Source organism: Coturnix japonica, chromosome 7 (assembly GCF_054131305.1).
Source record: "Coturnix japonica strain WE chromosome 7, WE-NBRP24, whole genome shotgun sequence".
Taxonomy (NCBI): Eukaryota; Metazoa; Chordata; class Aves; order Galliformes; family Phasianidae; genus Coturnix; species Coturnix japonica.
In genome coordinates this window covers 907365-928830 of record NC_140669.1, presented here as the reverse complement: position 1 = coordinate 928830, position 21466 = coordinate 907365, and the positions used below count along the sequence as shown (strand labels likewise).

The 21466-nt window shown below is 40.9% G+C and overlaps 1 protein-coding gene across 47 annotated transcripts in view; it reads left to right on the top strand.

Moving 5' to 3' along the window:
- The window catches only part of QTMAN (queuosine-tRNA mannosyltransferase), a 155678-nt gene that overhangs the window by 40408 nt on the left and 93804 nt on the right, over positions 1 to 21466 (top strand). For 31 of the 47 annotated variants that reach the window (XR_014947860.1, XR_014947858.1, XR_014947857.1 and 28 more), the window contains one exon: positions 7466 to 7676. The exons of 2 other annotated variants lie outside the window; for them this stretch is intronic. Coding sequence is in view for 16 of the 45 variants with exons in the window: in XM_085552058.1 (XP_085408184.1) it covers positions 7495 to 7676 (182 nt within the window). In the remaining 29 variants the exon portion in view is untranslated. Of the gene's footprint in view, positions 1 to 7465; positions 7677 to 18024; positions 18183 to 21466 lie in introns of all 47 variants that reach the window. 14 more of the 47 variants (XM_015869282.2, XM_085552078.1, XM_085552063.1 and 11 more) reach the window with 1 other exon arrangement.

Below are 21466 nucleotides of genomic sequence, written 5' to 3'. Positions count from 1 at the left end.
CTTCTCGTAGTATGAACTCGAGTACAGCGATATGCACTTCTTCATCGCTTTAAGCAAATCCTTGGGAATATTTTACAGGCTCCTAAGGCCCCGTGGACAAGAAATGAAAGGAGCTGCCCGCAGTCATTAGGCTGGCAGCTCTTGTGCCAGCAAGATGCTGGAAGACGCTTGCAGCGTGCTGTCGGAACGTGCCTTGGACGGGCTCCGAAGCCTTCGATGCTGCTGCAGCCCCTTCCGAGGGCTTGGGCCATTTACAGGAAACACGATGCTGAACCACTAAATAGAATTGACAACTCTAATTGCACCAGATTTATAAATGGATGTGGATAACGTATCCTTCTGTGGAGTTGGCAATAGGGGAGAAAATATTCTTAAAATGGAAAAACATGTTCGGGGCTGTATGAAGTCCTCTTTTGATGTTGTGTGACGTTTGCTATGGAATCTGAGAGTTTTCAAGTGGTTTCTGAAAGAAATAACATGGTGCTGACTGGACAGAAGTTACTGAGATGCGTTTCTGTTTTCATAGACTCATAGTAAGAAGCGCTGGTTCAGGTCCCTCCTGAGGAGTCGGGAGTTGTGTGACTGAAAGCTTGAATGTTTTCACTTGTTGAATTAAAACAGTACTTAGTAGTTAAAATTAAGAAGTATTCAGGCAGGTAATTTTGCAGCTTTGATGTTACCTTATGGATTGTAAGAGCGTCATATCCAGACATAGAAACTTACTGCACTGATTTAAAGTTGCTTCTTAAGCAACAAATGAAAATCTGATGAGTAACTGTTCTCTTCACTTGGTTAAGAGTTACGTAGCTTGGCCAGTCCTTGCATTTATCATGCTAAATTGCTGGTCTGCAGGTTGTTCTATGGATGAAATGGCAGATGGAATTGACTCACCTTCTAGAGTCCAGTTCATGTGCTGGAAGAATCTGATTTTTGAAGTTGCCTTACTGGGATGTATTGTGGAGTTGGCACGTTAGTCCTTCAGCAATACATCTCTGTGTGGGGCTCCTCCCATATTTCACAGCAGAACTAGATCTGACAGTAGAACTCATCCCGTCCTTTTTATTGACTCAAGGTGTGATTGAAGATGCAGATCCTTTCATCACATATTCAAATGGATAATTTCTGACTGTAAAATAAATCTGGCTTGTGCCCACTCAAAAGTTGCTGCCAAACATCTCAGGCTACTGAGCCTAATGTTTAGATTAACTCTTAGAATTCCAGGTTTTGTACAAAAAGGATATTTTTAAGAGCTGAATCCCAAACTGTCATGATATGAGAATGATTCATTGTTTAAGTTTTTACTACTTAAAATCTGCTGTAGAAAATAGACCAGCTTTTTGGTGTGGGATGATTCTGTTAGCACACAGCAGTTACTGAAGGCTTTTAGCAAGCCTTTTGTCTTTTAATCAATTAGCCAATATGAACTGTAGACCAATTCTTTCAAATCCAATCAGTTCAAATATTTGCATGTAACTTTTTCAAGTACATATGTGTTTACAGTGGTTACCAGTGCAGCGTACCTTTCTATGTAGAAGCTGGTCCGAAGCCTGGGATGAGTGGAACACATTTCTGATTGTATTCCTAATGAATTGGAGGAATTTCAACATGCCAGCCTATTATTAACCAGACTGGTGCTTTTTCTGTAATAGGGAACTAGCAACTAATATGTCTCCTGTCAAGTTTAAAAATAGCACTAAGTCTCCCATTACCACACCTATTAGTCCCTTATCCACTGAGAGAAATTCTAAATCAAGTATCTCTCATCTATTTAAACCTAATGGAAGACTTCAAGATCACAGATATCGACAAATTTGTTGTAATAAGTACACTGCTGAAAAAGATGAGTCTTGGAAAGTGTCCTAAGCCTTCAAGAACCATAAACACAGTCCAGATAGGTTGGATAAAACTAACATACCATCAACAAGCGCCATGAACTACATGACAGATGGGAATTTATTGTTAACTGTTATATTGACATAACTAATTTTCTATCAGTTACAATGTTATACCTCGCATTTTCTGACTGTAGTCTCTTATTAGATATAGTTGTGGGTTTTTTTTTTCTTCTCTTACAGACCGAAGTGCTACCCAAAATAATGCTGGAGCATTTTGTGAAGATGGTCAATTGCTTAATGCCCAGTACGCTGCAGCATCCTGGATGCTGGATGTACTGGGGTCATTGAAAGGTAGAAAAAGGAAACAAACTCAGTGGAAAAACTGTCCTGTGTGGTGGGAGGGATCCTCATGGCTGAGGTCATCCTCATGGCAGAACCTGGACTCTGTTTCTCCATCACATCTCTCTGTCTTTGCCCATTCTTTTTTTGGCTGAGGAATCAAGAATGCTTTTTCCTAACCAAACGTCACAACTGCTTACCTTGTTTGATGTAGTCTGTGTGCATAGAATTAGTTTATAGACAATATTTAGTTGCACATCCCTACCGCAGTGTGTGGCTGTGCCTGGTTCTAAGTTAACCAGAAATGTGAAGTGCAGATGTTTTTCTCCACCGGAGAAAACAAACAATTTATTCAGTACAGATCAAGATCTTCAAGGATTTTGATTGAGGATGGCTAGACATACAGATGCAAAGTACTTGTGTGTTATCTTAGGCTATGTCAAGAAAGAAAGTAGGAAGGAAAAGTTAAGGATTCAATTTCTTTGCTTTTCTACATCTGAAAGGAAAAAAAATAAGGACTTACAACATGAGATGGTGAAGACCATTAGGGTCTTTATATAGGTAAAATAATTAGGCAGTGGGAATACGGAGTTTTAAAATGATCACCCTGCATATGCATTAACAGCTTTTTTTGTTAGGATTTATAGCACTGTTGTTCACTTATCGCGCACAGCTTAATACACAGATTTTACTTAAAATATGTTTTAACTTAAAACCTCCACTTAAGTTTGTCATTGGGGCTGCTGGTAGAGTCTCATAAGTGTACACTGACAGTGATATTTCAGGGGACATCCGTATCGGTTTGGCATCAAAATGAAAGCACATGAGAACGTGATTTATCGAGCCCTACAGTGAGAGACACACACACAGCTCTTAGTTTGAAAGCGAGTTGAAAAATGGGTAATTAATTGCATATTTTAAAGTGTATGACAAACAGCTGATTTTCCAGGATGCGTTAAAACAGTCTGTAGAAGAATAACTTAGCAGTCTTTTAACCAAGCACTTCAAGTAAGTGTGGTAAATACGGCTGATATTGAAAGGGATTTTGAGGCAGAGTTCACAGATGGGAACGCTTACCTGGCTGAGGCCACTGGGACTTGTGCCATTTTCTCCCATTCACTCTATTTTTACTTTTGGCTGGGAGCTGGTTGTCAATGTAATGAACACAGCCTTCACAAACATGCGTGTAGATGATAAGCAAAGGGAACTAAAATAGAGTATTTTAGGGTTTAGTGGAATAAAATGAGACAGTGCCGTGCATCCTGGTTTCAGTGTAGACATCTGTGTAGCGCGTGCAGCTGTAGGGCTGTGTGGATGGGTTTCTGGGTGCCGCTGGTTAGTGAATGTTGGTGCTGGTCCAGACGAAGGTGAACCATTTTGGTTTACCACTTTCTCAAAAGGAGAGCAGAACTTCTTGCCTTTTCCAGTTGGTTTATATCAAGGGTAGACTGAGTGGCATTCTCACTTTGTGCAAGTAACCAGTTTGGTAATGACTTACAGCCCGGTACTTTTGAGTTAAAATTTGGTCAACCATTAGAATGCAATTGTGCTTAAGGTATAACTCTGGAGTTTCTGTGAGTCATTATCATGAGTAGGAGGGCAATGGCGGCTGGTTCGATGTGGGTTACTGTGTGTGTGTGTGTCTGTGTGCTGCCTTGCTGGCAGGAGGAAGGGGCAAGGGGGGGCAAGGTAGGGCCTGTAATGGCCCTTTGGGAAATCCCATGTTACCGGAATGTGGAGCACTAAAAGGTTTTGCTTGAAATAGGTATGGCAGCGTGCTTATCTGAAATCATCAAAGGCTGTGAGTGTGTTTATGTACACGGGGCATACCTGATGGGTTCTATAGCCAGCTGCGTGTGATCTGGATACGGCAGTGGAAGAAATTTCTCGTCTGTGTGGGACTGCGACAGTTGAAACAATCATTACTGAAACCATACACCTTATTTCCTGTTACTAATAGCAGCCCTCTACCTATGGAATATATTAACAGTTATTCCCTCGGTTTTGGATTGTTGCTCAACTATTTGGTTGGACAGATACTTATACGTGATCTGTAATTTATGTTGTCTGAAGACGTCAATGAGCAGAGCTCATTATGGCTTCCCGATGTGAGCTGTGCTGATGCTTGTGAAACCACACTTCTGTCTCGGGCAGAGCAGAAGTACGTTCCTTAATAAATCATGGAAAGTGACGAGCTTTCGCTACCTAGGCTGGTGAACAGAAATACTTGGTTGGTGTTGACCTAGAGTTTCAAACAAAGCAGTGGTTTCCGTGACTGCTCGAACAGTTAATTCTTCCATGCCATTAAAATAAATACTTATTGCTCTTTATGGGATAGATTTTTTTTTTATTTATTTTTTTTATTTTATTAAAAACTGTTGGGTCAGACAACAGCAGCCCATTTAGGGACCTGCAGTGCCTCTACAGCATGACTTCTGGCATCGTTACCACCAAGTGGGATGTTCCTATTCCAGCCAGTTCTTTCCCAACGTCTGCCCCAAATAGTGAGCTCCAACCAGTACACATAGTACACATGATGCTTGCAGAGAGGCCATTTTTTGGCCACGGCAGTGCTGTGCTCTTGGGGCCAGGGCTGAGCTGCTGGCTCAGAGCAGAGGAAGCCCTGTAATGGGAAAAGGGAAGCAGATATGTTTTTCTAATATTTGTTGTTTTCTTTGAAATGGGTAAAAGAATACCTGGAGTGATTTATATTTAATTGAGGATCGCATTCCATCAGATATGGGGAACGTTCTCAGGCCATTTATCATCCGTGTCTTTTCGAGACCGCTGAGGAGTACATAGGAGATATTTACCTTAACTTGGCTAGGTCAGGGGAAATAAAGCAAAAATAATAGACGTTATTTTTGTATGTGAACAAAGCTGGAAGTTGTGTGGATGAAATACGAGGTAGATGGCTGTGTCCTACCTCCTCTGCGACTTTTTAAATGCTGGGAATTATTAGTTCTATATAACATAATTTCCTTTGCATTATCAGCGTATGTTTTTAAAGCACACGATTTAGTGGCTGGCGTTTTTATTGTTCCTGATTAGTCAACTCCCGAAGTAAACACGGTTTGTGTTGTGTTGCCATGACTGTTGAGTAGTTTCATATTTGAGTAGCATCTTAAAAAACCAAACAGGCAAAAACCAGCCAACAAGGCCATCTACTGCACTTCATGTCTATTACTGGTAATGCACGTAGGTTGTGTGACACCACAATCTGTGAGAGCTGGTGAGGATTTTTGTGAGCAGCATCTACGTTTTTGGGCTGCTGTGGGATCTCCAGGTGCCACTTTGCCCTGTGTAGCCAGAGCTGCCTCCATGCACCCTGCAGTGCATCCAGGCTTAAACCGAACTTCTCAGCTCCAACAGCCAAAAGGAATTTGTTGTATGGCAAATCCTTTGCAAAATGCGTTTTAATTACCTTTTGTTAAAGGTAGAAGGGTGAGTGCAGCATAACCTAAATGTCAGGATCTGTAAGAAGGAGGGAAACTTGAGAGCTGAACACGTCTTTTCCTGTCCCGGGGAGGAATGAACAGAGAAAACTGCTGCGAAATAGAATCGAGAGCACATTGTTGATTCAGCTAAACCCAGCAATAAGGGCTGGTTTCAGAACCAGTCTGGGGGAGTGCAACTTGATCAGATATTTTATGAACAAATTATTGCTGATAGCACCGATTGGCAAATTCACCGCAACTCATTCTCACTCAGTGACATTTTCAGACTTCTCTGTGCCCCCCCTTTTTGAATTTGCAAAACATTTCTCTCTTGATCCTTTGACTTAAAGTTTCGGCGACGTTTGATGACGAGCATAGCATGATTAATTACCAATCGTTCCATAGGTGAATAGCGCCTATTCCAACACAGCTTGTGTTTTTCTCGCAGTTATTACCCTGCAGGTTCCAAAAGGGCTTTGGAGTAGGGATTATGATTTCAGTTACATCATTGTGAATTCAGAAAACGCCAGTGATTTCAAAAGTGTGATTCTGAAATTAGGTCAGTGGAAAAGAGATCAGAATCTGCCTTGCTACCTGCAAAGTAGCAAACTTAAAAGAGAGAGAATTCGCTGCTTCCAGACAACAGTTGGGTGGTTGTTTTTTTTTTCTTTCGAAACTATCATGTTTGTTTAAAAACAAAATTTACTTGAAGCAGAGTGGGAAAATGAGGAATTGAACAAATCATAACCTGAATCCAGGCTGGACTGTGACAGGAAAGAGCACAGAATGAGTGCTTTCCTTCTTATTAACTGATCTGTCCTGACCCAGGAGTTTGACATCTCTGTTGCACAGTGATGGGCCAATGACTCAGAACTACCCAGAGGTTGCTCATATTTTGTTCTCTAATTACTTTCCTTCAGTATTTGGATTTCTGTTCCTGGCCTGTCGATCTTTAGATGTCTGCAGGGTGCTTTAATTTTTTTTCCCCATTTGTTTTCTAAGATCTGATAACAGAATACTTCCTGTTCTCAGAGATTGGACTTCTACCTGATGCCACTAGAAATGGCAGGGCACAGAAGGGGTCCGGGGTCCTGCAATAAGCAGCATCAACCATGGTGCCCAGGCACTGAGTCAGCAGGGAGTGAACAGCAGGGTCCTCCCTGGTGAGAAGGAATTGGTTGGACAGGTGTCATGGATGGTGAATGGTCTTCAGGGTTTGGTTTGTGACTTTTTTATTTGGCAGTGTTGGTGAAAGCATCTGCAAAACAGCTTTTTGGTACCCTGAGTCTGTGACTCATGAAACCTGAGCAACAGTCATCTTTCCCTTCACTTTGGGTAGCGTGTTTTGCTTCCTGTTTGTCAGCAGCCTCGTGGTTGCATGCGAAAGCTTCCTCTAGCCTGCAGAGTCTCTCTCTTCCAGTGTTGGAGCCCTGAGGAACAGCAGCGTGGTTTGCATCTCCTCTGGGCTCAGGGGTGAGAGAATCCTGAGGTCCTTGGGTTGCTCTCAAACATTCCTCTGAAGTGCTCGCTAATAATGGCTGAAAACAAAGCAATAAGCCCTGAATATCTTAGTTCCTTTAAAATATCAAATTATACGTTGTAAGAGTTGAAGCAAACAGGTGTGATGCTTTTGTCATTGTAATTTTGTCACTTTAAGAGTTAAGCAGCATATAAAATATGCTGAAATAAATCCATTAACTTAATATGAAGGGATTCATCCCAGGTAAACAATGAAGGTGCTGTGAGATCTTGTAGAAGTTTTTGCTTTTTCTGACATCCTTTAATTGAACAACCAACCAACCCAAATACTGAAGTGTATTTCTAAAGTGGATTATTTCTCTGAATCCTTTTCAGATTCCAGACAGAGCTGAAGCAGTGGGAAAATGAGTGTTCTTCTCATTGAGGCTTTTTATGGTGGTTCCCACAAACAGCTGATGGATCTTCTTCAAGAAGAGCTGAAAGAAGAATGTGTCCTCTGTACGCTCCCTGCCAAGAAGTGGCATTGGAAAGCACGGACTGCTGCTCTTTATTTCATGCAAACGGTGCCAGCAAGTCCTAATTACAGGTAACCCGGGAGCTGGGTTAGCTCAAATGACAGGGAGGCCTTCAACAAAGTCTCTTAAGCTGTGGTTTCAGTTGTATGTATTCAAATGTGTATTCACAGGCAAATAGAGACTAGCAGCGGGCAGGGGTGTAAATATGGGGAATTTCTACAGTGCTTTAGAATATCTTAAAATGCTTTAACTTATCTTGCTGTTCCTTGAAAGTCTCCAAGAATGCACGTATATGTATGATGCCTACTGGGTTTGGTGTTTTTAATTCCTGGTTGGAGCAAAGGGAAGTAATGGATGGTGGAAAGGAACACTTTTGTTTTTTTCAAGAGTAGATCTTCTGTAGAAGGCTGCACTTGAACAGTGTTGCCCAACGCAGTGTTTAATCTGCCTTGGAATGCCATATAAACGTGCACCTTTTCTCTTCCTGCTTGCATTTCAAGTAAGCTGCCATCCCAAGCCAAATATTGTAATTATTCTTCCCGTTTGTCTTGTGCGAGGCATTCAGCGTTAGTTTCTTACTGCTTCCCTTTTGCAACAATTTTGTTTTGGAGGAGTATATATGACAAACTGTTATGTAAATTTGTCTTGTATCACAACCGCATCCTCCAACGCATCACAATGTTATCTGTGTTCCTTCAAGGTCAGCAGCCCAAGCTGTCCAGCACTAACTGTATTAAACTAATCAGACATCACTCATAGACGTACGCTTCATTAGTTTAACTTACAGTTACATTGACCCAAGATAACTTAACTCCAATTTGTCAAGTAACCCACATCTTGGGAAAGGGAGGGAAATGATGGGGGGAAATAAAACCAACAAGCAAGAAACCAGCAACGAGGAAAAAAACACCAAAAAGAAAAAAAAAAAAAAAAGAAAAAGAAAAAAGCAACAACCCAGCAGCTTGAAAACTCACTTGAAGTTAATAAACTTGCAATCTGTCATAGACTTATGTGCAAGTATAACCTTTACTGACAGCAAATAAATCTGATCTAACCAATGGAGCATCTTAAGGAGAGGAAAGCTTTTCCTGTGCTGTTGCTGTTAGTGTTTGATCGGACAGAATCAAATAGCCAAAGTTCACAAAGGTTGCAGTGTTTAACATGGGTATGTGCCTTATCCACGTGTGCAGGTTTTAGGCTGATACGACCGGTGAGAGGGAAAAGTGATTAAGAAACAGCTTCTACGACTTTCCTTGCACATTTTTAATGTTTGTTTTGTAATTGAATGTTTCAAGTCCTTTTTAAATTGAAAGTAGAAATGCATCAACCTAATGAGGCTGACTACTCTCTCCTACTAGAAAAATCATTGATTAAAATTAACATTGATTCTTTTATATCTGGCTTACTGGTAACCATTTAAGATCTGCTTCCCAGGCAGTAGCTGCTTGTGAAGATGAAATTATCAAGCTGGCAGGAACGTGTGTTTTGAATTGCGCATTTAAATATTTAAACCTTCTTGTGAGGTAGTGGGAAATATCAAATCTACATTATTTACATTATTGACATTATTTGTAGAAGAAAAAATTTCTCTTCCAAGCGATGGTTTTAAAATATGACATTTCGTAAATACCTTGTTTCTGTTTGTGCATTTAATAATACAGAAAGGTCAGAGATATCTCAAGTGCAAACTGTTGGTAACTGAGCAGCGTTAGTGAATTTTTGTTTTTCCAGCTGTACTTAATTTCAGGATGCCGTGTGAGCAATAATACTGATGCTGACAAGTCTGATAGCATTGCTGTGTGTATATGCAGCAGATGGCTGTATGGCTTCCTTTTAAAAGGTAGATAGTGCTATATGTATAAGGTAGTAGGGGAAGGAGGCAGGCTTGTTCTTTTTCAAGTGAAGTTCAGCGTGCTGTTCAGCCTTAAAAAGTGCTTTTGAAGCAGAACATGAGCTGAAGAGTAATAGATGTTCAATTGAGATACTCTGCAGTGACCAGTGAGTTTGTGATGAACTTGCAAATACTCGCTTATCGGAGAACAGGCACGTACTCCCTGGAGTGAGGCTCAGAGCCGCATTGCCAAAAGCTTTCCTGAATTGCCATGCAGTGACTCAGGTGATTTTTCCCTTACTTGGTACAACTGCAGCTTTCCAGAGCATCCTCTTGGCCTTGGTTGGAAGGGGAGGAGACATAGCAATCAACACAGCGCACTGAAAAAAAAAAGCACATCTTTTTAGTAGAGGCTTTTCTCTACAAAAAACATAGTTCAAATGCAAGCTAGCAGTATGAGATTTAGGTTTGCAAAGCAGAAAGGCTGAAGTGCAGCGTAGCTTCCAGTTTGCTTTAATAGCACTGCTGGATTATTTGCAAAAAACCCCTACATATATAAATATTATGTGTTACATTCAGTACTGCCCCCCAGGTAGCTGTTCATATGAATAAAGATTTTATTTGTAACATACTCTTGCCCTGAAATACCCCTCGGGTAAATGTTAGTATACATATACCGCTGATACTTGACAACTATATTTTAAAGACAAACTCTATGCTTTTTACATTTTATGGAAGAGGAAAAAGTAAATAAATCGTTGTTTCAATTAATAGAGCTCTGAGAAGGAATCTGAGGAGCGTGGTGCTGAGCAGGGTATGTCATGTCATCTTCCAAGAGTTTATAACATGTATGTGCGTGCTGTGTTGCATTAGTTTAGTTTGTGTTTGCAAATAGCATTTGAAGACTGTTGTGATTAAGGGTTGTTCAGATCTTGTGCTTTCATTCATTTCTATAAGGAAAAAAAACCATAGCTTATTGGAGTGATTTTTTCTAATGGAGTCATTGAAAACGTTCTCTTAAAAATGGTGATCATGTACATTTTTATTCCAGTGATTAATTCAGTGTATGAGTGATTCCACTGAATCTTGCTGTTTGCTACATGCATTCTTCTCAGGAAATATACCTGTAAGCTGTGTGTCCTGGGGAGGAAGTTTGGAGATTGGAACTAAAGCAAAGCAGGCAAATTTCAGGCATTTCATTTAAGGCTGAAAGCGCAGATTCCCGTTTGTGCTGGGAACACTTCTGCCTTGTGTCCTTATGTCTTTATGTCAAATACTGGCATCTTTGTATAATCTGTGTGGGAAGAGGAATAATTTCCCTGTGTTAAAGATCTTCCCAGCTTTTGGTCCTAAATAATAATAAATAAATAGTGTTTATGAGTAGCATTTTAGTTAAATAAAATACAACCACATGCTTAGAAATTAAAAATAATAATAATAATGACATTACCCGGTACTTATTTTTGCTTATTTTAGAGTGTTTGCTTTAATATTTAGGTAAATATATCATCAGTGATTGACGTTGTGTATTTTGACATTCTTGCTCAATTCCATTGTATCTGAAGGTGGGACAGAGCTCAGCATACTGGTGTGAGTTGGTGTGGTTGGGGAGTGGTTACAAAGTGTGTGTGTGTGAACTGCGTATCTTTGCCAGTTGTGTACAGAGAGTACCCCTAGGGTATACGTTGGTGGGTCGTCTTTTGTACTTTGTTTGGGGGGCACAAAGGGACAAATAAGTTAGTGGTTAATCACAACAGCCAGCATCACCTAAGACAGGGTACCATGTTTGATTAAGAAGAATGTGTCTGGAACTGACTCTGTTTTGTAGCCTTGTGGATGGACACAAATCACAGTGTACTATCCTTGCTGTAGGGATACCAAACCAGGAAACCCAAGGTCTCCTTCATTTTAAGGGCAAATTGCCCTGACAGACTAGTGTAGATGATGCTGCCCTGTCTCAAGCTCCTTGTTACCCTCCCCAGCTGCACAAAGGGTCACTGCCTCTTTCATTTCATCGGCATTAAACTTCCTTTTTAAAAAGCTATTTCTTAAAAACCCCACAAATCAATTGGGTTCACAAAGGTTACTTAACACGGGCTTGTGCAAACGCATACACATTCCTTCTGCCCACGCTTTGAACTAGCTGGTAGTGAGCTCGCTTCTCACCAGAAGGCCATATGGCCGTCCTGGCGCGGTGTTGAGCCTCGACTAATAAGCCCTACTGAGATACAAGACACAGGCACCGTGTTCTGAGCTAAAACAACTTGGTGACTTCTGACCAAAGCTGGCTCCTGTCCAGCCAGTTTGGAGTGTAAGCAAAGAGCATATACGTCCATATGGAACGGCATGAAGTTCTGCGGCGTATCGCAGATGATACCCTCTGCTTCTCCAGCCCCAGATAATGGAGGTTGTCCCGGCCTGAATAAAGGGTGTGAATTCCTTTCTGTTGAGGGGAGCTCGGAGGCCATCTGATGCTGAGCGTACGTAACGTGGGAACGTACGTGTAAAAGTGGGCTTTGTCTGTTCTGGCTTGGTGCCACCTGGATCTGTTTGGAAAACTTGGGATGTTACCTCTCAGGCTAAACTTCTTTAGAAGGGCACAAAATCCATGTGTGAGGATGGTTATTATCAGAACACTGATGTGAATCTGTGCCTCGGTGAAGTTGACAAAAGAAAATTGCTGTGTTTCCAGCAATGGTTCAAGAAAGAAAAAAAAATGTAGCTTTTTTTTTTTTTTTTAATATATATTATTTGTTTGTCTGGTTTTTGGCAGTGGGGAAATTGTGTAAATGTGGGTTAATGCTTCATTGGAAGCCTTAAGGAAAGCCTACACACGAAGTCGTTTCGTTCTGCGGGTAATACCAGCGCTGTGTTTAATCTCTGCTCGGAATCAGCCGGCTAAAATTCACTCTGCAGTGTCACTGTGAGGCTGCCCGAAAGTTTTCCTCAAGTCGGCGAAGGAGGTGGAATCTCCTTTGTTCTCAGATTAATTACCTTGCTGCAGCCAGCAGCACAGCTCTGCCACGTTCTGAGAGTGAATGCTTTTATTCTTAGGTCTGGCTGCGTAAAAGTGGAGGGGGGGGGGGAGAATCCAACATTAGCAACAGCGACAACAACAAAAAAAAAAAAGACACCTTTTGAGAAACAGAAGATATAATTCAGTAAGCAAACTACCTGAAATTTATTCAGGGAGACAGCAATATGATCTTAAACATTCGCTTTGCATTAATCAACTTTGCCTCAGATAAAATCCTGGCAGATGGTAGCTATTCATTTTAAAAGTGACAGGTTTTCTTTACGTTGTTTTTTGGTGTGTAAACCCCCACACTCAATCTTCTCTCCAAAAAAGTTGAGTTGTTTAATTTGCCCACCGTGCACGCTCCGGTCCTGCTATTAGGCACCATAACACAATTTGGAGAGTTAAAAGAGTTTGTAGAGGAATTTAAATCAAGGCCGCTTCCCTTTGAAGTCGAGGGAAGTATATATGATCTCAAATTTGGCATAAATAAGATCAGAATGATTAACACAATGCAAGGAGAGGTGCGGGAGCGGGAAGGGAGCTCGTTGTGATTGGTGCGTGATCTATAGACAGTACTAATGTGGGATGGCAGTTGTCCGTTTGATGTGTAAAAGATTTGCTGAAATTCCAGAGAAATATTCTGATGAGACAATGAAAGAACAGTCTGGTTTTTCAAACTGTAGCATGTGTTTTTTCCTTTATGTTCTCGAGTGCCTGGGGAAATCCTTATTTTTCTTTCTAAAATGAATTTTATGAATCACCTGGAGAATTGATATTTACATTGCTGGCAGTAAAATGTAATGAAATTGTGCATTATGATTCAGTATTTCTGCACTTAGGGTTTTAATGAGCATTTTATCTGTCCTTTTAAATGGCTGCTGTGTATATATTTTATTTCTAGATTACTTATAGATTACATTTCTATTTTCAAATAACAAATATATACAGTACTGTATAATAAGGAATATGATGCTTTCTGCAATTCATTGTCATTCCGGTCTGTAACACTAATTTGATCTTTCAAAGGGGAAGAAGCAGAGCTTGTGGTTTGTATCAAATAAAGGGAAAAAATCTTGATTAGTTCTTTTTTTTTCTCTTTTCTGTGCTGCTTCTTTCCTAATCTCTTCTCTTTTTTTTTTTGCCTTAGAAACAAGTGCAAATTTTGTCAGATACTTGGTTTGCACGTGGTGTGGATTTATAGCTTTATATTCCAGCATTACAAATACCTGCCTTTCTTAATGGGTACTTAGAGCTCGGCTGAGTTTTGTGAGGTATTTATAATAAAAAGAAACTTTATATCATGCAAACTGTTCGTAGTGAAACGCTCTGGGAGAAGGTCTGCATTGCCACTGATCTCTTTTTCTTTCTGCAAACATTAGCCTGACCCACACACATGGAAGGTCACGGTTCTGAACGCTGCTGTTCGGGTTGCCAGGGATGGTGCAGTTGCCAGTCTGCAGCGGAGCAAGAATTAGCCAGCAGGGTTAATGTGTGCCCAACGTGAAGAAGAGCTCTCAGCAGGAGGGCTGTTAGAGGAACGTGGTTTATGGCCTGATCCACTGCAGGGCAGCCAGGGTTGTGGTAGCAAAGCGTCTGGACATCCCGCTTGTACAGCAGGTATCCTGTGCTTCTCATGACAGTGATAAACCTTTCAGAAGGGCAGGTTTCTAAATGTAATGCAGATGATATAATTTAAATATTTGTTCAAATTTTTTGCTTGTCTCCCAGTTTGTCACAGGGTGTTTTTTCTGGCAGTGGGTTGCCTTGGAGCAAGGCTAGGTAGGTTGCTCTAGAAACGTGCTGAAGACTGTTTTCTCCTTCTTTCTCCTTGGTTCCTCCATGATTACAGACAGATCTGGAATTGTAACCCATATTTGACTACTTAAGCAGGTGCTATGTTTACAAGTAGTGCAGTTGGATGGGGTTGTGGGGAGGCTATAGAGCACCATGGGGCTGTTGTTCCAGCTGTTCCTTAGGGAGCTGTCTGGCTAACCAGATGTGCACAGCTTCCAATGGACTGTGTGTCCACATGAGGTGGCCTGAGTGCACTGAATTCTCCAAGAGCATCTCCTCCTGGTTTAGTTTCATCTAAAAGAACCCAGTTAATCGTTTTGGGGACTGCACAGGTGGGAGCTGAGGCATAGTAAGTGAGGATGCTTGTTGTAGTCCCTTCGTAAACGTTCTTCTGAAGCAAACTGAAATGCTAAACTTGCCCGTAAAGTACTTAACTTTGTGGGTTGTGATGTTTCTACCTTAGGTATGAGATGTCTACCTAGTTGGATTATATGCCAACTGCGGTGCATTGGACTGCATTAAATTTAATAGGGACTTCTGACTCCCCCAGACTGCAGTTGAAGCAACTCGTTTCCTCCTCTCCCCTCTTGCTCTGCTAAGCGCAAGTATGTTGGGAACAGTACCTCCCTTGGTAGACTTTGAATTGGGATGATGATTGATTTACTCTCCCTTTAAAAAAATATATCAACCAAAGTGCACCCTGTCTGTTCATTGAAATCTCTTTGTCAAAAACAAAGCATCCAAAAGGCGTTTTTTCCTCTTTGTTCTATAATGATCTGTGTGATCTCCTTTTTCTCCTGGATGCTATCTTCCCTTTCTTGCCTCTGTCCTTTGTCTGTGTCTTTCCCTCCCTCCCTCCTGCACATAAACTCTGATGGTCCAGTGGACGCCATCATTTTAAAGGATGTTTTCCATTTCGGAGCACTTATTTTTTTTTTATTGTTTATGTTTCTAACCTTGCCAACTTGTTCATCGTTTTTTGTTCTAACTCTCATTGCTTCCATTTTACTTGTTGCACACTGCAGCTTGCTTGCACTTTGTGTAACAGCAACTTGAGGAAAGAGTGAAGGAAACAGCCGTGGACAGAACATCAAAGATCAAATACATATTTTCTCTTCTTTTTCATTTTTTTTTTTGGCAGAAATTATAGAAAGAGTTAATACCTGTTAGAACGTATGCAGTCTTTATGTATGTAAAAGGACGTCCCATTTTTAATTAAAGGTGGAATTTAAGCATGATAAATGGGACCGTTATCTAGGAGCAGTTAGTTTGCAGGCATTTCTTTCCTGCTCTTCTGCAGTACTGCAGGTTTGACAGCGCCGTTGGCTTTTGTGAGCAAATTACATTTCATACTTGTAACAGAGTAGTTGTAACTCACTAAACATGAAACAGTTATCATACGTAGTGACATCTCTGTGTTTAAACCCCGAGGAACAGGATTCTTTTAAGCTGTGCATATGCGGAAATTTCCTGCTAATCAATTTTATTTTAAACATAACAGCTAAAAAAAAATTTATATGCCAAATGCATTTGGAGAAATAGTGCTAGAGATACTGAAATTATGCAAGAAAAAAAGATGAATTGCTGGGGAAGTTGTAATGAAAAAGTTATCTTTGTTTATTTATTTATTTATTGAAGGAAATGATTCCTAAATTAATTTAGGGGGAGAATTTCTCTTGCTATGGCTGTCCTGTAATAAATTGTAGATGAGCCAAAATTAGATGTTATTTCTGAAGGAACTGTGCTCCATCGTACTGCTTACAGTGCCAGACATAACTTCTGTCTGCCTTGTAGCCATTGATAAAAAGGAAATGTGTGCTTTAGCCCCGCTTTCCTGCGAGTATGTCCAGTGCATCGTGGCGCTGGCAGAGTCTGATGTGGTTGGTTGGTAGGGTGGTGAAGGGCGATGACTGCAGGGGTTCTCCACAAACAGCCTCACTATTTTGCTCCATTTGGCAACCCTTTGAAGTATTTTTGTCTCTGCTAGCAGACTAATTTTTTTACTCGTTTGTTCTTTTTGTTTTGACTTTAGCCTCCAAATGAGGCTCTTTCATCCTATCCTGATGAGCTCTCTGAAAGTTTGTAGGTAGTTTGAGTTAGCCCAGCATTGCCATTGGGCATTATGCACTTCTTAGCATGACTCTAGACTGGGAGGAAATAAGAAGTTTCTACCTGCCTATGTATCATGCAAATCGTGACTTACTACTGTTTTTTCCCTTTGCTCTCTGTTACTTCCACTAAGCATCAGTATTCTGGGTCATCTGGGGTCCTCCAGAATGAGCCCTTGTATTTACAGGTCCCTGAGGGTGATGTCTTCAAGAAAGCAGGCAAGTGACCTATGTGGTACAGGACCTGGATACAGAGACCTCATTACTGTCTGCTCTAGACTGTTAGCATTACTGTTTACTTAAGATTGTGCAAGCTGAATCTGTTTTACTGTAGCTCTACCTCTGAGAGATTTCATGCTGGCCTTGCAGAGAACCTTATGTCCCCAGGCTACTTTGGAATCAGACCTCAGTAGTTTCTGTGGCTGCTGAGGCATCCAGGTCTTCCGTGCTTTCAACCCAGATCTCAGGTCTTACCCGAGTCAGCAGATCTCTAGGAAGAGGCTGTAGATAGGAGTTTCAAAACAGGAAGAACAGATTGTAACGTAATCATTCCAAATTGTGGCACGAGTTACAAATGGCAAAACTTACCCCCTTTTTTAAAAAACTTTTTGAATATGGAGCAGGGAACCTAAGGCTTGTCTTGTTTGTGCCCTGCTATGTTACAGTGTGTAGCATATACATTCCTTATTAACAAGTAGAAATCTACCCTTCTAAAGCACTAATTTCCATCATTAACAATCACATGGGAGGTCACTGACATTGTGAATTGGATAGGGTCTCTGGGATATGGGTATATTTAAAGACAATATTTATGATGTCTCTACCTACTGTTATTACTGTCTGGCAAGCTTTTTTTTTTCTTTTCAGGGGATTGCTCTTCAATTATATTTTGTGCATGTCTCTTGGTTTTCTTAGATCCTGATGAGGAAAAAATGAAGAATCTAATAGCTTTCCTGTGCTTTTAGGAGATCTGTTGATGGATGCAAGACCAGTGTGTTCAGAGCATGGGTGGGCTCTGCAGGGAGAGTGGGTTGGTGCCTGAGATTCTTGTGTGTGCTTCCTGCTTTTTTGAGCTGTATACAGAATATTTCTGTTGTTAAGATGAAGCTCAGCAGCTCCTCTTCAAACTCCTAACAAAGTAAGGGCCTGAATTGTCCTTATCTTGGGCATCTGCCTCTGTCCAAATACATGACTGGAGCTCTGCATTTCTCTCAACTGATAGTTTAAACTACATGGTCAGTGTGTAGTAACGATGGGAGTGTATTTTATTGCAAGAGATAGGACTCAGAGATAATTTTGTTGCCTATTAATTTCTTGGTCCAGACTACGTCTGAATCACAAAGAGGAAGGTAAAAAAAATAAATACTGTGTGCGATGCAGATGCTGCGTGATGGAGCGTAAGTGTGAGCCACACTTGGGGTTGTTACAGCATCACTATGCTATGTGCCTTCCCATCTTGAGCTCACCTTTGTGCAGTGTATATCGATTCTGTACATGTGTTCATTTCTTTTTCTTTTATTTCCTTCATCCTATGGAGTTTAAAACAGTTACTTCATTAATTCGTGTTCATAATACCCTTAATTTTGTCTTTACAGTGCCGTTGTTATGAAGAGAGTTGTCATGCAAACCGTGGTACGTTTTAAGTAGACTATTTCATCTTTTCGCAGATTGCCAGCATTAAGTGCCAGCCCATGTGAGCAGCCTGCTGACCACGAAGCCCGACCACGCTCGGTCTATTAGCTGTGCTCCAGAAGTATTTGTTCAGTTTTCCCTCAGATGGATAACCAATATGGAACATTCTGTCCACAGAAGTCTTATTAAAGAGGTTAGAGCATCCTGCTAATTAGGAAAAACTAATTAGGCAGATTGTTGCGCCTGTAACCAGAACTTTATATTTTAATGGATTTGAAATGTGGTACACTCGTTTTTCCTATTGTAAAGTCAACTTTTCTTTTAAATGTCTGAAAATAGTCTTCTTGAGGAGATCATGCACTCACAATAAGAAAGCAGCATTTTAATGTTTGGATTCACTAAATAAGCAGTAGAAGACTTATGGATAAAATCATTCATTCATACCAGCTTAATGGCAACCAACATTATTTTGTCTTATTACCTATCTGTTGGTTGAATGTTTCCAGCTACCTGAAGGAGAAGCTGAAGTAGGTTTGTATGAAGGAACAGTATGCTTTATGACTGCAGTGATGTTACACTTAGGTGGTGCTCACATTCACAAACGATTGTTTGGCTCCCCCAACCTGATATTCACTGGCTGCTCTTTCACAGAGTCTTGGGAAGTTTAGGGTGTCAAAAACTGAATTAAACCTATTTGCCAAGTGCTCTTGCAGTGCTGTTTTGGAATTTCATTGTATACCAACTGGAAGCTGAAAATCAACCCATTTGCGGTGTGGCCTGGAAGCAAAATGTTTGTGGCTGGGGAGAAGTCTGCCTTGAGATATACTTGCTTATGTTTAAGGTGGATTTCTCTCTAATGGCTACTTTGAACTCGTTCCCTGCTACACACTGCTACAAACTTCAATTAGTATTAACCTTCTTTCAGGCTTGTCATTCTGCCTTCTGTGAAATGCACTGACTTGTGGAGAAGCCCTGTAGCCAGGAGCTGTGGGCAGCAGCCTTGTGGAAGGCTGGCCAGGTTTGTTCCTGCGCTGCCAGCCCTGGCCGCTGCTAGACCTCCTGTGCTTGCAGGACTGTCAGCTCTGGCCTTGGCAGGGCAGACTGGTGTTCAGCATCTGCTGTGACCTGTAGATTTGCACCCTTTCACATTTCTATCGCTTTGTCTTCAGCGTGAAATCTGGGTCTGTTATCAACCAGACAGGTCTAGATAGTTAGCATGATGTCATGTCTCTTAAACAGTTTATGGAATGAGGATGAAACTCATGGCAATAAATATTTTAGATTGTTTTTGTTTGGCTTCTTAGGGAAAAAAGAATTTCCTTAGGTGAGAGGTTACTTTGTGGGCAGCTCTGCCGTAGGATGTATAGATGGTTCCAGCCTGCAGGATGCTTCTTGTTCTTCATGTCGGAGGCTGAAATTGATACTTACAGTCAAGAGTTTTGTAGATTCTTGTTTAAATCCAGGTCATCCTTCTGAAGTGGATGACTCATAAGCCTTCAGTGATTGGATTAGTCCTCTGTATAACTGTACACACCTATTTCTGGTGTTAAGAGCCTTGAGATTGAAAGTTTCTCCACTGCACTGTGTCTTGTTCCATTGGGTAGTACAGAGAAAGCAGATACAAGAAGGGGGCAGCTAATGAGGAAGGCAAATGGTTGGAACCAGATGATCTCTTCAAGGTCTCTTCCAATGGTCGCAGTGCTATTGCTGCTATTAATACTAGTGTAATAATTTCTTAGTCTGCTAACTCTTACTTCTGAGTCTGTATTTCAAACCAGGAAGCTATGTGGCATGTGTATTTCTTGTGATAAGATTCAGTGTTTATTGAGAATTCAGTGTTTATTGAGAATTCAGTGTGAAAGTTGGTATTCTTGATTGCCAGCACACTTGTGGTGAAAATATAGGGCCTGGGGGGGCTGAGGCTGGCCAGGGAATGTGGGCAGAGAGGTTCTGTTTTGTACATACCAATTGCTTTGGGTTTTTCAGTGCCACTGGGAAAGCGCAATAACCACTCTGCTTCAGGATATTGGTATTGGGTAAGAGCAGTGCTATTCATCTGAATGAACTTTTGCTGTGTGACCTTATGGTTATGCTCGGGTTTTTAGGAGCATTGGAAGTAGTTTTCAGGCAGTGCTTGTAGAGCATTTTGCAGATTGCTCCATCTTCATTCATCCTTGGCTTCCCACACCCCTTCCATTTCTGTGTTTTATCGTGTTGTGACATTTTAATTGGGGTTTTCTTCCTGGCATTTCAGGCTGCCTATCCTTCCCCGTGACATTGCATGTGTCCTGGTTGAAGTCTTATTGTAGGGATTCAGATCCTAGACTTCTGGGCCCACCTTTATCAGCAGAATGCATTGAGTTGTGTTGCCTCGAGATCTAAATAAATTTGCATTCAAGTCGAGATGGTTCAAACCTTGGTTTCTGATGTTTCACAGTTGGGTGCTTTTTTCTGCTTTGTCAAAGGAGATGACTGCAGTAAGAGTTATCCCTCTAGTAGATATAATTTCTTAATGTGAGGGGGGATATTAAATAGAATGGGTGGGAATGCTCTTGCAGGACTTCATGGAATGAGGCTGAAGTATCGCTGCCAATGGGATGTGCGATCCCTTCATGCTGGGTCAGGCATAGTATGGCCTTAGTGGGACGAATATATTGAAACCCAGGGTGAACGTCAAGCAGGTCTTAGAAAACACCAGCCAAACATACAAGAGCTCTAGTATTCTGAAAAATCCATTTGGTGGATGTTTAAGAGAGAAACCAAGTTTATTTCCTAGTGATGGTTGGGGTGTTTGTGAGGAGGATGGTAGCAGTGAGCAGGACTGCAGTGGCTGGGAGTTTTGAGTGCTGAAATTGATTTTACTTACCTAAGCTTTACAAAATATTAATGTTGATGCACGTTACAGCATATTATCAAAAGTTTACTTTTTCTCAATCTGGCTGATGGATGCTAGAATAGCTCTCGGGTCACTCCTAGCAGCTTTTCCCCAATTAAAAACATGTAAGATGCTTTCATTACAAAAGTAATTGAATTTAAGACATTTTCCTGCCATGACATATGAGTATGTTTTTGCCACAGTGGCACTTGCCAGTTTTGGGTTATTTTCTGCCTATGAATGTTATGTGATTTCTTGTTAAAGTGAATGACAAAATGATGTACGACGTACTTGAGATGGTATTGAGCAGAATCTAGTCGGAAAATTGCGGTGATAATTTTCTTTTTACATCTCCAACTTAAACGCCATTGATGAAAAAGAAAGAAAGAAAGAAAAAAAAAGTGTAACAGGCAACTGAAGAAGAACATGAGGGGAAACCTTGAAAAATTACAGGGAAATTTCCATAACAGATACACTAGTAATGCCGGTTTAATAATGATTTCCTGTCAGGAGCTATTTTTATCATGCGCCTGCTCTCTGACGTGGCATTCTATTTAACATTTTTGAGAGCCATGTTTTAATCAGATTAAGCTCAAGGAAAC